Raw genomic sequence first — 12,910 nt, 5'->3', positions numbered from 1 at the left:
AATTATGTTGCATTAAAGCCCCATGGCGCAGAGTAGTAAAGCTGCAGTACTGCAGTCTGAGCTCTCTGCTCATTTATTTTATTTAATGGACTTATATCCCGCCCTTCTCACCGAAGTGTCTCATGACCCGAGTTCGATCCCAGTGGATCACAAAATGGCCAAAATTTGTCAAACTATAGTTCATGAGCCAGTTCATGTGCGTCCCTATCAGTGAAGATGATGATTAAATGATTATAATTTGGATACACAGCAGGCGTGTATTCTAAGCAACAGAAGTCAACAGTCACTGGGTGGGAATTTTCTTTTGCCAGTTTTAACAGCTACATGTGAGTTTCTCCATCAGTACCTAGTATGGCTCCTCTTCTGGGGCTGTTTTGGGTTGGAAAAATGGCATCAGGATGAGGAAGGCTTAAGGTCCCTCTCCCCAGATGTTGTGTTCTTGATTCAGATCTGGTCTGTGTATGCCTGGGGAAAAGTCCCAGCACAAAATTTCCAGACCATCACATGGACATTGTAATGCATGAACTGACCTTCATAAAAGACAGCCTTCAGTTTAATTTGCCCCTAACCTGAATAGTCCAGGCTAGTCTTATCTTGTCAGATCTCAGAAGCTAAGCAGGGTTGGCCCTGGCTTACTACTCGGATGGGAGACTGTGAAAGAAGTTGAGGTTTGCTATGCAGAGGCAGGCAAAGGCAAACCACCTCTGTTCATCTCTTGCCTTGAAAACCCTACAGGATCACCATAAATCAGCTGCCATCTGTTGGCACTTCCCACCACCATATTCAACAGGACTGCTGCTTTAAATAAAAGATCCAGATCAGTGAATTTTTACTAGATATCTGTGGGTTCGCATGTGCAGAGAACATTATGGGAGTGTTTTTGTGATATTATTGCAAAGGTGCTTACTCAACTTCCAGATGTTAGTGTCCTCAGACATCAGTTCATATGGAATAGGCTGTTGTTCTGACAAATAGCCTCAAGCACCTAACTGTTGTGCATGCTGAATGCATACACTCATTCCTTATTCTCCAGCCATCTTCTCTGTTGCCAGTGAAGGCTTCCCACAAGGACCTTTCCTCAAAGAGAACAAGCATTTTCTTTATCGATGCAGAGTTATATAACTCGGTTTTAAAATCAGCCTGAGGCCATTGTCCCATGTGGGTAGACTGACACAACACCTTATCAAAAATTACTAGTTCTTGCTTATGTTTCACAGGCAAGGTCTCCAGCTATTTTCTGCCCTGTAACTGCTCAGGTCCATTGATTTATGCCAGTGTACACCACAAGTGAGTCACCCAAATGTTACAATAGGTATTTTTTTTCTTAAATTTCCATTACTAGAGCATCTAGGTGCAAGCTATATCCATATTTGGAGTTACATGCATCAAATTTTGCGTTTTTACAGGTTCTTAATTAACCTGTTTCTTTAACTTAAAAGGTGACATAATTTTGTTTTCTTTCTTAAAACAGAAGAGAAGAGAAATTTTAAAATATCTGTTACTGGATCAACAACTATTTTAAACTGCTGAATTTCTAGTGGTCCAGTATGAGTGCAGCACCAGAGCCTGTTGATGGGCAGGTATAATGACAGTATAATTTTAAATATTGCAGCATACTGGGAGTTCAGAAGAACAAGTCCATTGACAGTTGTGCCACAGCAATTAGAACAACTACAAAGACTTATAAAGGTCGACCTATATAGATTAATGTATCGCGTTTTGTATATAAATTAAGCCTTTGTTGAGAAACTGCATCAAGTATTCATAGCTACCACCAATCTTTGTTCAAAGAAGGAAACATCACAAGAAAGGAAGCCTCAACAGCAATAGGACAGAGTAGAGTGTGGTACCACCCTAGGAAAGGTTATCCATGGGCATAGCGGTGACTACTTAATTTTGTGGTACTCTGAAAAAAGCAAAAGTTCCGTGTACAGAATACCTCTTATTCACTGATGAATACTTCGAAATTTCCAATAAAAATACTGACGTCCAAAAATAGAAATATTAATTTCTTTTACTGGTATCACAAAGTTCATACAACATTCATAGTTATTCTGGATTAGCTCTCTGTATGCTCAGGTAATTCATATATATTTTCCAAATACCATCAGCTTACAGGCATAACCGGTCTGAGCTTCCTGTTTATCCAAGCTAGAATTTCATACCACTATATTGCTTCACTCTTCAAAATCAATAATATAGTTTATTTCACTTCACCACCACTTACTAGTGCCTTCTAATTTTGTGGTACAGAATAAAGGTTTATTGCTGGGACAAGTAGATATTTAGAAGAGCTCCCAATGAGAGAGAGTTTGAAGTCTCTGTTGCAGATGTGGAACACATAGAGATCCTGGAGTAACACACACCTCTTAGTTTGGAAATCACTCAAACTCCACTTGATCCCCGCTCTCCGTCAGAGCTGACCCTGGTCCCAGCAGCTAAGAAGTGGCACACTACGGTGAGCTGGACCAGTCATGATTGTGTACACTAAACAGAATTTTTTACAAATTTACAGCTGTACACTGTTTGCGCTGCGCTTATCTCATCTTCTCCTTTGAACAAACTGTTCTCAGGGAGCTGGGCTCTATATTAATAAGGTCTGGATTCGATCATACTTCTAAAATGCCCCAAAAGAAACCTCAAATCTTCTTTGGGTTTAAGCAATGTGTGCACTAATTCACTCAACATTCTTCAAAATAGCAATATGCAAACAAAGGCTACATAGCTTCAATAGTAGGTCCCACATGGAAGCAAACTCACTGTAACTTTTCATATAAATTCCACACAACCCTTCTTCTAAAAATATGTATAGGTCTATTCATGGTATTCTGGTTATCTACATGTAAGGCATGTAAATGTACAGCTCCTTGAACTTCATCAAATGTGTTCATGATCCTTTTTCAGCTGCTTGGATTTGGAGACATCACCCATCCCAAACCCATCTTAAAGAGGGCACTTTCATCCCAGGTTTTAGTGAGATTGTTCAGAAGGTTGTTTTTACATCTGAAGAAGTTGTTCACAATGTCATAGGCTAGGAAAATAGTGCCATCAATGGTGAGTCTGCCTAGCCCATTTGGTGAGATACATCAGAGAAATTTCAAACATGTATGATAAGTATCTGAAGTCTAGTAGATCTTTCACCATAATAAATCAAATGTTTTATGAGTAGGTCTCACTGACTTTACCTGCTGCATATGGTCTGGATCAGAGTTTCCTATTTAACTTGCAGACTTCTGCAAGCACATTCCTCCCACCTGTACTATGCAGCTGGTATATGAAAGTGAAATATTTTTTCTCCATCTGAATTCAATGACTCCTAGAACCACTTAACTTTGCCCTTTCGTATGCTTTTCAGAAACATATTTGTGCTTTTCCACAAAGAAGAAAAGAGTTTTAGATTCAGGACACAGATATTTTTATTCGTGACTTCTTTATAGATGGAAAGTGCAGTCCGTTAGAAATCTTAAGTGGTAGGATGCAACAGCAAAAGAATGAAATCACTATTTTTAACTCAGCGGCTTCCTCTAGATGAACTTATCTGCTTCTTGTCAGTATTACAACAGCATGTACAATGAGTTTCAAAGATATGTGTTATGCTAGACTCCCTCAAAATAGCAATCATTAGTGATTTTTAAAAAAAAACCTCTAAGTGAAAGTCACTGTAGATTATTTATATCTTTTCAAAGGTACATTAATAGTTCGCTAAGCAATCAAACTATATAGAATAAACAATATGGCAACTCCCCCACCCCAGAAATGGGGGCAGATACTTTATGCTTTATAAAGGTACTAATATTTAGCTCAGTTTTTGACAGATTTAATAGGTCCATTTGATAGGACAGATTTTTTGGGGGGTCCATTTGAAATTCTCCAGTAGCATCACATTCATGGCTGGGGGGGCAATCCATTGGCCTATACCTCAAGTTGGAAAGGGGGCTCAAATGTAGAAATGTGTTTTTAAAAATTGGCATTTGATAAGTTACATTACTTGTTTTTATGTGCATCATAACTAGACAGTCTTTAATATGGCTATGGGCCTCAAAACCTGGAAGGGGCCTGTATCTCTCTGGAACCTGCAAGGGTTCTCTTTCTGTGCTCTCCCACACAAACAAAACCCATCCACAGACATGTGCCATCCAAAATTCATCCTACTGACTTCAATTGGTGTTACTTTTACATTAGTTTAAGGAATTAAATTTAAGCTTTAAGTTTTGCATACACATATTTTTCATACAACTGAATCTCAGGAATGACTTATCAGATATCCTATTGAGGCTTACTTCCAGATACTTATGAATAGGATTTTGGACCCTGCAAACATTTAACACATAGAAGTCCCTTTAGAGGCCCTCCAGTGCAAACTTGACTTGATGTGAGCACAATCTGGTAGTGACATCTGTCACCCCATTGATCGCCAAGGTTGATTCGGCTGATCTGGCTGGCTAGGCGGGTGTCCACCTACCTCCCTCACTGCTCCATGTGTGTCCCTCCTGAAGCTGGGTGCTCGGTGGAAGAAGGCGACCATCCCAGATAGTTTGGATGTAGAAAAGACTTCCCTGATTTTAGTGCTTCCTGGTTAATATTCAAAGGAAGACCGGGCACCCACACTACCATGTCCGACGGTGGAACAATCCCTTACCAGAGAGCACTGTTTCACTTAATATTATTAATCCTGAAAGGAATGCATACGAACGTAGCCTCAAGAAGAGACCTTCCCGATAGCGGGGCGAAAGCAAGACTCCGCAAAATCTTAACGCTTTAATTTGTTGCAAATTCCTGAAAGAGACAAATGCGACCTCCAGCCCACGGAGCGGCGCCCTCCTGCCGTTCAGGGCCGTGGAGGCGCGGTTGCTCGCGCATGCGCCCCTCGAGCGGATGCCTGCACTGTTCCCTGGAGTGCTCGGAAGTGGGGTCAGCGTGCCGGGATGATGGGTGCCCGGGTGACCCGCGTGTTTCACAATTTCAACCTGGAGAGCCGAGCCCACCGGGAGATCGGCAAAGCGAAGCCCGCCTCTGCTCCACGACACCCCGTCACACCGGCAGCCGTCGCCCCGCAGGACAGTGAGTTTTATCCTGGCGAGGAAAAGCACGCAGCCATTCGGGAATGGGCCCGCGACCCAGCAAGTCCTCTCTTCTCCCCTTGCCCGCCAGCTTCTACCAAGAAGGGAGGGGAGGAGAGGAATGGATGACGACGGGGCTCGTGTTGCCTTTTGCTGGGGCCACTGAGCCTGGGTGCCTGCCAAGTGGTCGCTAATGCCGGCTGGCGCATGGGGTGGAGGGGATGGTACGCGAGGTCAATGGGAGTAAGAGGCAGGCTTTGCGATTGGGATGCTGCGGGACTGCTACAGCTGCAGGAGAGGCCCTTGTGACATTGAAACTTTTACCTCGCCTGTCCTAGACTTTTAGAAGCAGCGCGTTTTGTCCTTCCCGGTCTCGAGCGCTCCTTGAAGAGTTTATAACCGGGCGCGTGCGTGACGTAGCTGATGGACCGCGCTGTGCGGCCTGGGAGTTGTAGTTCAGGCTGTGACTTAAACGGTTACAGCCCCTGGGAAAGCAGGTCGTTGTGACAGAAAGACACCGTAAAGATTTGATGGATTCCCCATTCCATCAGTTATTCTCCCCTCCACCGCAGCTTGGAACAGCGTTGTCTTTTTCTGTCCCTGCTTCCTTTCAAATAGTGATAGGGTGGCAGCTCGAATATGTTTTAGAGTGTCTGAGATCAGTGTATCAACAGTGTATTTTTAGAAGGCACAGCTGCCTAATGTATAGTTTTAACATAAATAATATTTATGTTCAGCATCGTAAAATGTAAACATATCAGTGTGTACTACCTTGCATAGCCAGGAAGACTTTAGAAGGCCTAACTTCTCTCAAATGTGGGGTGTTGTGAATAGGGTTGCCAAGTCCAATTCAAGAAATATTTGGGGACTTTGGGGGTGGAGCCAGGAGACTTTGGGGGTGGAGCCAGGAAACATTAGGGGTGGAGCCAAGATCAAGGCTGTGACAAGCATAATTGAACTCCAAAGGTAGTTCTGGCCATCACATTTAAAGGGACGGCACACCTTTTCAATTCCTTCCTTCCATAGGAAATGATGAAGGATAGGGGCACCTTCTTTTGGAGCTCATAGAATTGGACCCCCTGGCCCATTCTTTTTGAAACTTGGTGGGTATTTTGGGGAGAGGCACTAAATGCTATACTAAACATTTGGTGCATCTACCCCAAAAAACACCCCCCCCAGAGCCCCAGATACCAAAATGCTTTCATGAAGCATAGCAAATGTTGACTTAGGGTGTATGTGTGTGCTAGATCAGGGGTCCCCAACCCCCAGGCCATGGACCGGTACCGGTTTGTGGCCTGTTAGCAACTGGGCCATGAGTTGTATAATTATTTCATTATATATCACAACATAGTAATAATAATAATAATTAATAATAATAATAATGATAATAATAATAATAATAATAATAATAAGACATTGGATTTATATCCTGCCCTCTACTCCGAATCTCACAGTGGCTCACAATCTCCTTTATCTTCCTCCCCCACAACATACATAATGTGAGTTAGGTGGGGCTGAGAGAGCTCTCTTCAGAAGCTGCCCTTTCAAGTACAACTCTGCCAGAGCTATTGCTGACTCAAGGCCATTCTAGCAGCTGCAAGTGGAGGAGTGGGAAATCAAACACAGTTCTTCCAAATAAGAGTCCGCACACTTAACCACTGCACCAAAATAAAATGCACAATTGTATCATCCTGAAACCATCACGCGCCCCCCCCCCCCCCGGTCCGTGGAAAAACTGTCTTCCACAAAACTGGTCCCTGATGCCAAAAGGGTTGAGGACCACTGTGCTAGATCATACAAATCATTTGTACAAATACACACATTTTAATATGAATATGCTGAATGGTTTTGAGTGATTCCATGCAAAATTGTATTACATTGTTTATGTTAGGAGAGAGTTGAGACAACTTGCTGTAAATTCTCCTTCCTCAGACCCTCACCAATTCCAAGAAGAAATTAAGAAGAAAGATGAATATCTTCATGCATTATTAAAAGAGGTGTATGTTGATTCCAGAGATCCATCTGTCGTAAGTTTGTTTTCTTGCAATGCACGTTTGCTAGTTGACTTCATTGGAGAGAAGACAGTGATGGTTGTAATGTTAGGTTCTGTCATGATAGGTATAAAATTAGGTAACGTTAAGCTGTGCATGTCCTTCAGCATCATGTCATTCTTAAAACTTGTTTTTGTCAGAAAAAGGAAACTACAGTATGCTTATATTAGTCCTGATTTATGGGTACATTTACTATCATCGTCAATTCAAGGCAAATTTGCCTTGAGAGGTCTATTGAACTACAAATGGAAAGGTCCCTTTTATTTTATTAATTTATGCTCTTTTCTCCCCAGTGGGGATCCAAAGCAGCTTACAGCATTCTGCAATCCTCCATTTTATCCTCACAAAAGTCCTGTGAGGGGGGGGGGTAGGCTGAGAGTGTATGACTGGCCCAAAGTCACCTAGTGAGATTCCATGGCACAAGTGAGGATTGGAATCTGGGTCTTCCAAATGCTAACATGACACTCTTAACCTTTACACAACCTTTATTCAGCTGAACAGACTTACTGCTTTTCGTTTCGGTGATCCTTTTCAGCAGCTTTTAAAAGACTCTCACATTCCCAAAATAAAGCAGAGTTTAAATATTGTTTAATATTCTCTGTATATATCTTGGGATGGAGAATCATGTGCCGTTTCCATGGTAACAAGATATTCTGGGTTTGCTAGGTAACATACCAGAATTTCTGGCAAATTGATATGAGATCACTGGGGCTGCAATCCTATGCATATCAAGTAGGAAAAGATACCACTGAACTCAAGACTGACTTTTGTGACTAGGCATGTTTAAGGTTTGGCAGGTAAGGTAATAAATGTGAGGTCTGATTTGTCCTGAGCAGGTCACCCATAAAAGGTCACACATAAAAGTACTTTATGGCTTTTTATCATAGGCTGGGAAAACGTTGCCTGTGTCTGTAGGCAAGTTACTCTCAGGATGCTGAAGTTCAAAAGTAATGTAGAAAGATGCCCTGCCTTGTGCCTCTTGGATCAGATCCCTTAACCATTCCTGTCATAGACCAAAAGTGGCCTAAGGCCCTTCTGTTGTGATTTCTTAGCTGCCATGCTTTGATGTTCTCCTCTCTCCCCCCCCTCCCACCTTTCACTGACTCTCATGAATGAACTAATAAGACAGCAGAAGATAATGTGTGCATTATGGAAACAGGCTAATACACACTTCAATATTTGGTGAGATTGTGGTATAAAGATCAAGCATGTCCTTGTTCATCCTTAACATTGTTTGCAAAGCCAGTTCTGCTGTGGTCATTGCAAGGAATTTTAGAGGAAATACAGGACAGATGTCTGTGAAAGCTGGGAACACACACAAAAAACAAAATTAAAGTATCCACCAAATATGTTTATCAGTTGCCAATAAGCTAATGTAATGTTCAGCTATTCCATGAAGAAGTAACTGTGGGCAACAAGATATAAAAAGATGGAAAGGTAGCAGAAAGGAATAATCAAGCCCACAATGAGGGGGCTCCTTGGGTTTGCTATGAATGGCATAGGGGTTGCACAATTGTTTCACTTTTCATAGTCATCTACAAGAAAGTGATGTTCAAATAGTATGCACTCATGGTCACAGTATTTTTTAGATTACAGGTTCCTATGGGAAGGGATCCTTCTGCTTCGTTTGTTACTGTTTAAGTACATTAATAATGCTGTAGAAATAATAAAAAGTTAAAGGCTATAAGGAATAATGAAGTCAGGTGGAAACTTTTCCCTGATTTAAATCTCCCCTTCACAGTGTTATAAGTGACTTGCACAGACCAATTTACCATCTTAATTTCTCATTTTCTTTGTTTTTCTCTTTAACTGACACTAAACTGCCTCACAATCCCCCGCTTACAAAACAGTAATGAGCATCCTCAGGCAGGGGATGTCTCCCTCTTCATAACATACAAAGTCATTTTTTTCTGTATATTTGGGGAGTCCACCAAGTCTACCAAAATTCCTTCCTGGTCTATAAACAACCCTGTTTTGCTATCTTCTCAAAAGGCATGTGACAACACAGCTTGGTGCTGGAGGATGTGATGATAGCAGGTGCACTCTAAATTTCTAGAAGTGTTTGCTTTTCTGTTTCTTTCCCCTTTTCTGTTTCTTTTTTTAGATTTGGTCTGGAGAATGGCCTAAGCATATCAGACTCATTTCTGAAATTAAGTTCATTTCTGTCTGTCTGTGAGCCTGAGAAGTACTTCAGTGGGAATCTATGAACCATATTTAAGCTGTTCTGAATTCCTTGGAGGAATATAAGGACATCCTTTATAAATAAAAGCCCTATGGTGGTGGCCAAATCCAGGTCTCCCATTGGCTGAGGGGTGCATTCCATCCGCTCCATTGGCCCATCATGGCTCAGTCAGCTTCTGTAGCCTCCCATTCGCTGACTGCCCTGCCCCTACCTACTGTAGGCCCAGGAATGTTGAACAAACTGCCAAAACAGTCTTATCTCAGAGACGGACATATTTCCAATGCTTTTCTGTGTCCTCTCTGTCAACTGGCCTCAGAAAGGGATGCTGCTGTACTAAGGCCTCACGAAAGGCATTGCAGCCACCACTGGCAACAGATCTCTGCCACCCCATTAATAGTCCACACATACGACCTTCCAGCACATGCAGCCTCTGAAGGCCACCAAAAAAGCCAAGGAGTCACTGTCATAATGCGACTAGGTGGCAAGGCCTGGGTCCGCTGGGAGCATTTGCTCAGAGGCCATGGCTGCCACCTCTTTCCTGTCATTCCCTCCTCCCCTCACTCTAGAATCTCCAGGTGAGGGCTGGAGATTGCTCAGAATTACAAACTGCTCTCCAGATGGCAGGGATCAGCTCCCTTGAAAAAAAAACAGCTGCCTGGGTAGGTGGGAAGATACGAAGGTTGGGGGGAGTGAATGCCTCCACTTGGGTGAGTGGGTCAGAAGACAGCAAGGTTGGGGGGGGGGGGCACTGCTTTGAGCTTCTTTCTAGAGCCTGTTGTTTTTCCCTCCACTACAGACCTTATTCCTAGTAAATATATAATGCTACTGTGATTGACTATAATTAGTTGAAATATACATGTGCAAAATAGTATTGATGAAGAAAGGCTTCACCTGTACTACCTGGCTAGTAAAAGTAGAGGACCACAGCCTTCCTTTCTGTATGGTCACCCAAAGGTCAATGATGGTTTAAATACCAAATAAATGACTTAGAATCTCCCAGTCACAATTCCATTCATAGTCATGAAAAAACTGGGCTGGTGAAATATTGATCCTTGTTTCTGCTTGATGCTTTGTACTGTAGCCTCTAGAGGATTTGGGGCTGGTTAACATGCCCACAGACATCACTTAGTTACAACACTGGATTTTCAGTTCAGTGTTTTGACTGGCTCTGTTTATTGATAAATTACCATGTGCAGAAGGGACTCACACCACCTTACAACATTGTTCTTGTATCTGTTTTATCCTCACAATCCCCACTTAATGGGGTGGATTAGGCTGTGAAAGAGACTGGCTCACAGTCACCCAGCTAGTTTCTGTGGCAGACTGGGGATTCTTACCTAGTTCTTTCAGAGCCTAGTCCAAAACTCTAACCCAGCACCTCAAGTTAAGAGGATCAGGTAATATATGAAGAAAAGGCTGAAATATGTTGTCGAAGGCTTTCACGGCCAGGGTCCATTGGTTGTAGATTTCCCGGGCTAGACCATGGCCACACATCCCGAGAAATCTACAACCAAAAGCCTGAAAGATCTGTGACTTCTGCTGCCAGCTGATCAGATTAGACAATACTAATCTTGATAGGCAAATGGTCTGGCTCAGTATAAGGCAGCTTCATGGGTTCCTGTAATTGTATATGTGACATGAAAGGGCTTTGTTCATACATTCAAGTCGCTATTTGCTGCATATGTAAAATAGCCATTGTCTTGTGAGCAGTGGACTAGATGACCCTGGAGGTCCCTTCCATCTCTGATTCAGTGTGTTGTAGGTCAGGAGGTGGTTCTTTTTTCAGTGCAGAAACAAATTATTATTTATAAACTTGTTTTTCTTTTATACAAGCATACAACTTAGACTTAAAACATGGAGCATATGCATTTTGTGCCCTGAGGTCTAACCATTCTGTTAAAATTTCTTCGGTTCTAGGTAAAAAACAACAGAGGAAGCCTCCCATCTAAGACAGAGGAGCGCCGCCTTGCAAAAGCAGGCCAGCTTGGTCACCTCGATGTTAAGACTGTTCCCCGAGGCAAAATCTCAGTAATTGAGGCCTTGACCCTTCTCAGTAATCATCATCATTCTCCAAATGAATGGACTGCAGAGACAATAGCAAATGAATACAACCTAGAACTGAAGGATGTGACTGCCCTCTTAACATACTTCATCCCTTTTTCTGTGAAAATCTTTCCTCCTCAAGACAAAAAACCCTTACAACCTAGATAAAAATGGCTGCCTAAAAACTGAAAATGTGTCTTATTTAAGTGGTGTCTGCAGGCTCTGTCACTTTCGTAACCCATTCTGGCCATAACAGTATGATAGAGGGAGCAAACCCTAGCAGAATCTGTGAAGAAGGCCAAAATGTCATCTCTCTAAAAGTGATTTGTTATGAATCAAACAAACAAACAAAACCTTTATCTTTAAGCCTGATCTTTGTAAATTTTGTGTGCTGCAGAAGCTCCTGCTATAATAGGATTCTGTAAACAGGTATAATTAAAGCAAGGCAGAGTTGCAGTCTTATTTATTCTAAGATGTGTGTGTGTGTTCAGTCCTTGTATCTGGTAAACAACCAAAGAACAAATGGGGAAAACTGAGTTGGAATTCTTTTACTTTTGACACAATCACTGATGAGTTTAAAAAACAAAACTGATATTGGAGTCAAATGCAGTTTGCTCTGTTAACTTCATGGATGTAACCCTGGCTCTTTGAGAGCAATTTCTGGCTTTTGTGTTTGGCTCAAGCCTTCATCTATGTATTTATTGGCAGCCTGCCCCATGAAAAACCAGTTCTGCTACTGTCTTGCTCAACTTCTCAATGAGGATCCTGTGTGTTATTTTGGAGTGGAAATCTTTGCCTAGAGGGGACTTTTTGGTTCAGTACTGAGGTCTTGCAATATTTATTTTGTTTGGCTATGAAGGATATTATACTTCACAAAAGTTGGCATAGAAATAGCTACAAAGTCTCTTTCAGATGACCACCTGCAAATGTAAGAATGAGAAGAACATCAAATGATACAACTTAGAGGTAAGAAATACTATACGTGTTGAAATTGTCTTGTACAGGAGACTTAAGGGTACATATGCTTAGTCCTCATTCCCATATGATCATTTTTAGGGCTGATTCACAAAAGCTAATCATTTATTGTAGCAGAGATAACTAATGGTCAGGTTACTAATAATTAAGTAGGTTCAGCTTAATTGGTAAACAGGCAGATATGTTAATGATGGCAGGGAAAGTGTTTTGGGGCAGGCTGACTGTTTTTGGATAACAAAGCAAGAGTTAAGCTGCACCTTTAAGACCAAAAGTTTTATTCAGAATGTAAGCTTTCTTGTGCTAGAAGCACACTTCATCAGACAGTAGTATGGAATGGCAAGCAGTGGGCAGAAAAAGTGGGCAGTGAATTAGTATGCAGAGTCATGGAAATGTTTTTTTAGCAGATTAAAAGAGTCACAAGTTGGGGTCTGGTGTTTCTTAGTTTATGTTAACTGGGCTGAAACAACAACGAAGGGTAATTAAGTTGGAATAGCAGATTGATGTTCATGTACTAAACCCATTAAGTATCCTGGGTGTAAAGTGCAATAAATGAGAGTCTGTTGTAATGTTAGCTTTGGGGTTAAAGTGAGGGCATAGGT

At 41.9% G+C, this 12,910-nt stretch overlaps 1 protein-coding gene across 1 annotated transcript; it reads left to right on the top strand.

Annotated features, from left to right (window-relative positions):
- Positions 1-4,818: 4,818 nt before the first annotated feature.
- Positions 4,819-11,808, top strand: NDUFAF4 (NADH:ubiquinone oxidoreductase complex assembly factor 4). The gene is made up of 3 exons (XM_060237450.1): positions 4,819-5,061; positions 6,993-7,087; positions 11,211-11,808. Exons 1-3 carry the CDS (start codon positions 4,926-4,928, stop codon positions 11,502-11,504), a joined length of 525 nt encoding a protein of 174 aa, XP_060093433.1. The 5' UTR covers positions 4,819-4,925; the 3' UTR covers positions 11,505-11,808.
- The last annotated feature ends 1,102 nt before the right edge of the window (positions 11,809-12,910 follow it).

The sequence above is a fragment of the Heteronotia binoei genome, chromosome 1 (genome assembly GCF_032191835.1).
Source record: "Heteronotia binoei isolate CCM8104 ecotype False Entrance Well chromosome 1, APGP_CSIRO_Hbin_v1, whole genome shotgun sequence".
Taxonomy (NCBI): Eukaryota; Metazoa; Chordata; class Lepidosauria; order Squamata; family Gekkonidae; genus Heteronotia; species Heteronotia binoei.
The sequence above is the reverse complement of the archived record's forward strand: the minus strand, read 5'-3'. Positions and strand labels throughout refer to the sequence as shown.

Coding starts and splice junctions, on each gene's coding strand:
- NDUFAF4 (XM_060237450.1), top strand. CDS start 4,926: ATGATGGGTGCCCGGGTGACCCGCGTGTTTCACAATTTCAACCTGGAG. Junction 5,062..6,992: donor AGCCGTCGCCCCGCAGGACA/GTGAGTTTTATC, acceptor CTCCTTCCTCAG/ACCCTCACCAATTCCAAGAA. Junction 7,088..11,210: donor ATTCCAGAGATCCATCTGTC/GTAAGTTTGTTT, acceptor CTTCGGTTCTAG/GTAAAAAACAACAGAGGAAG.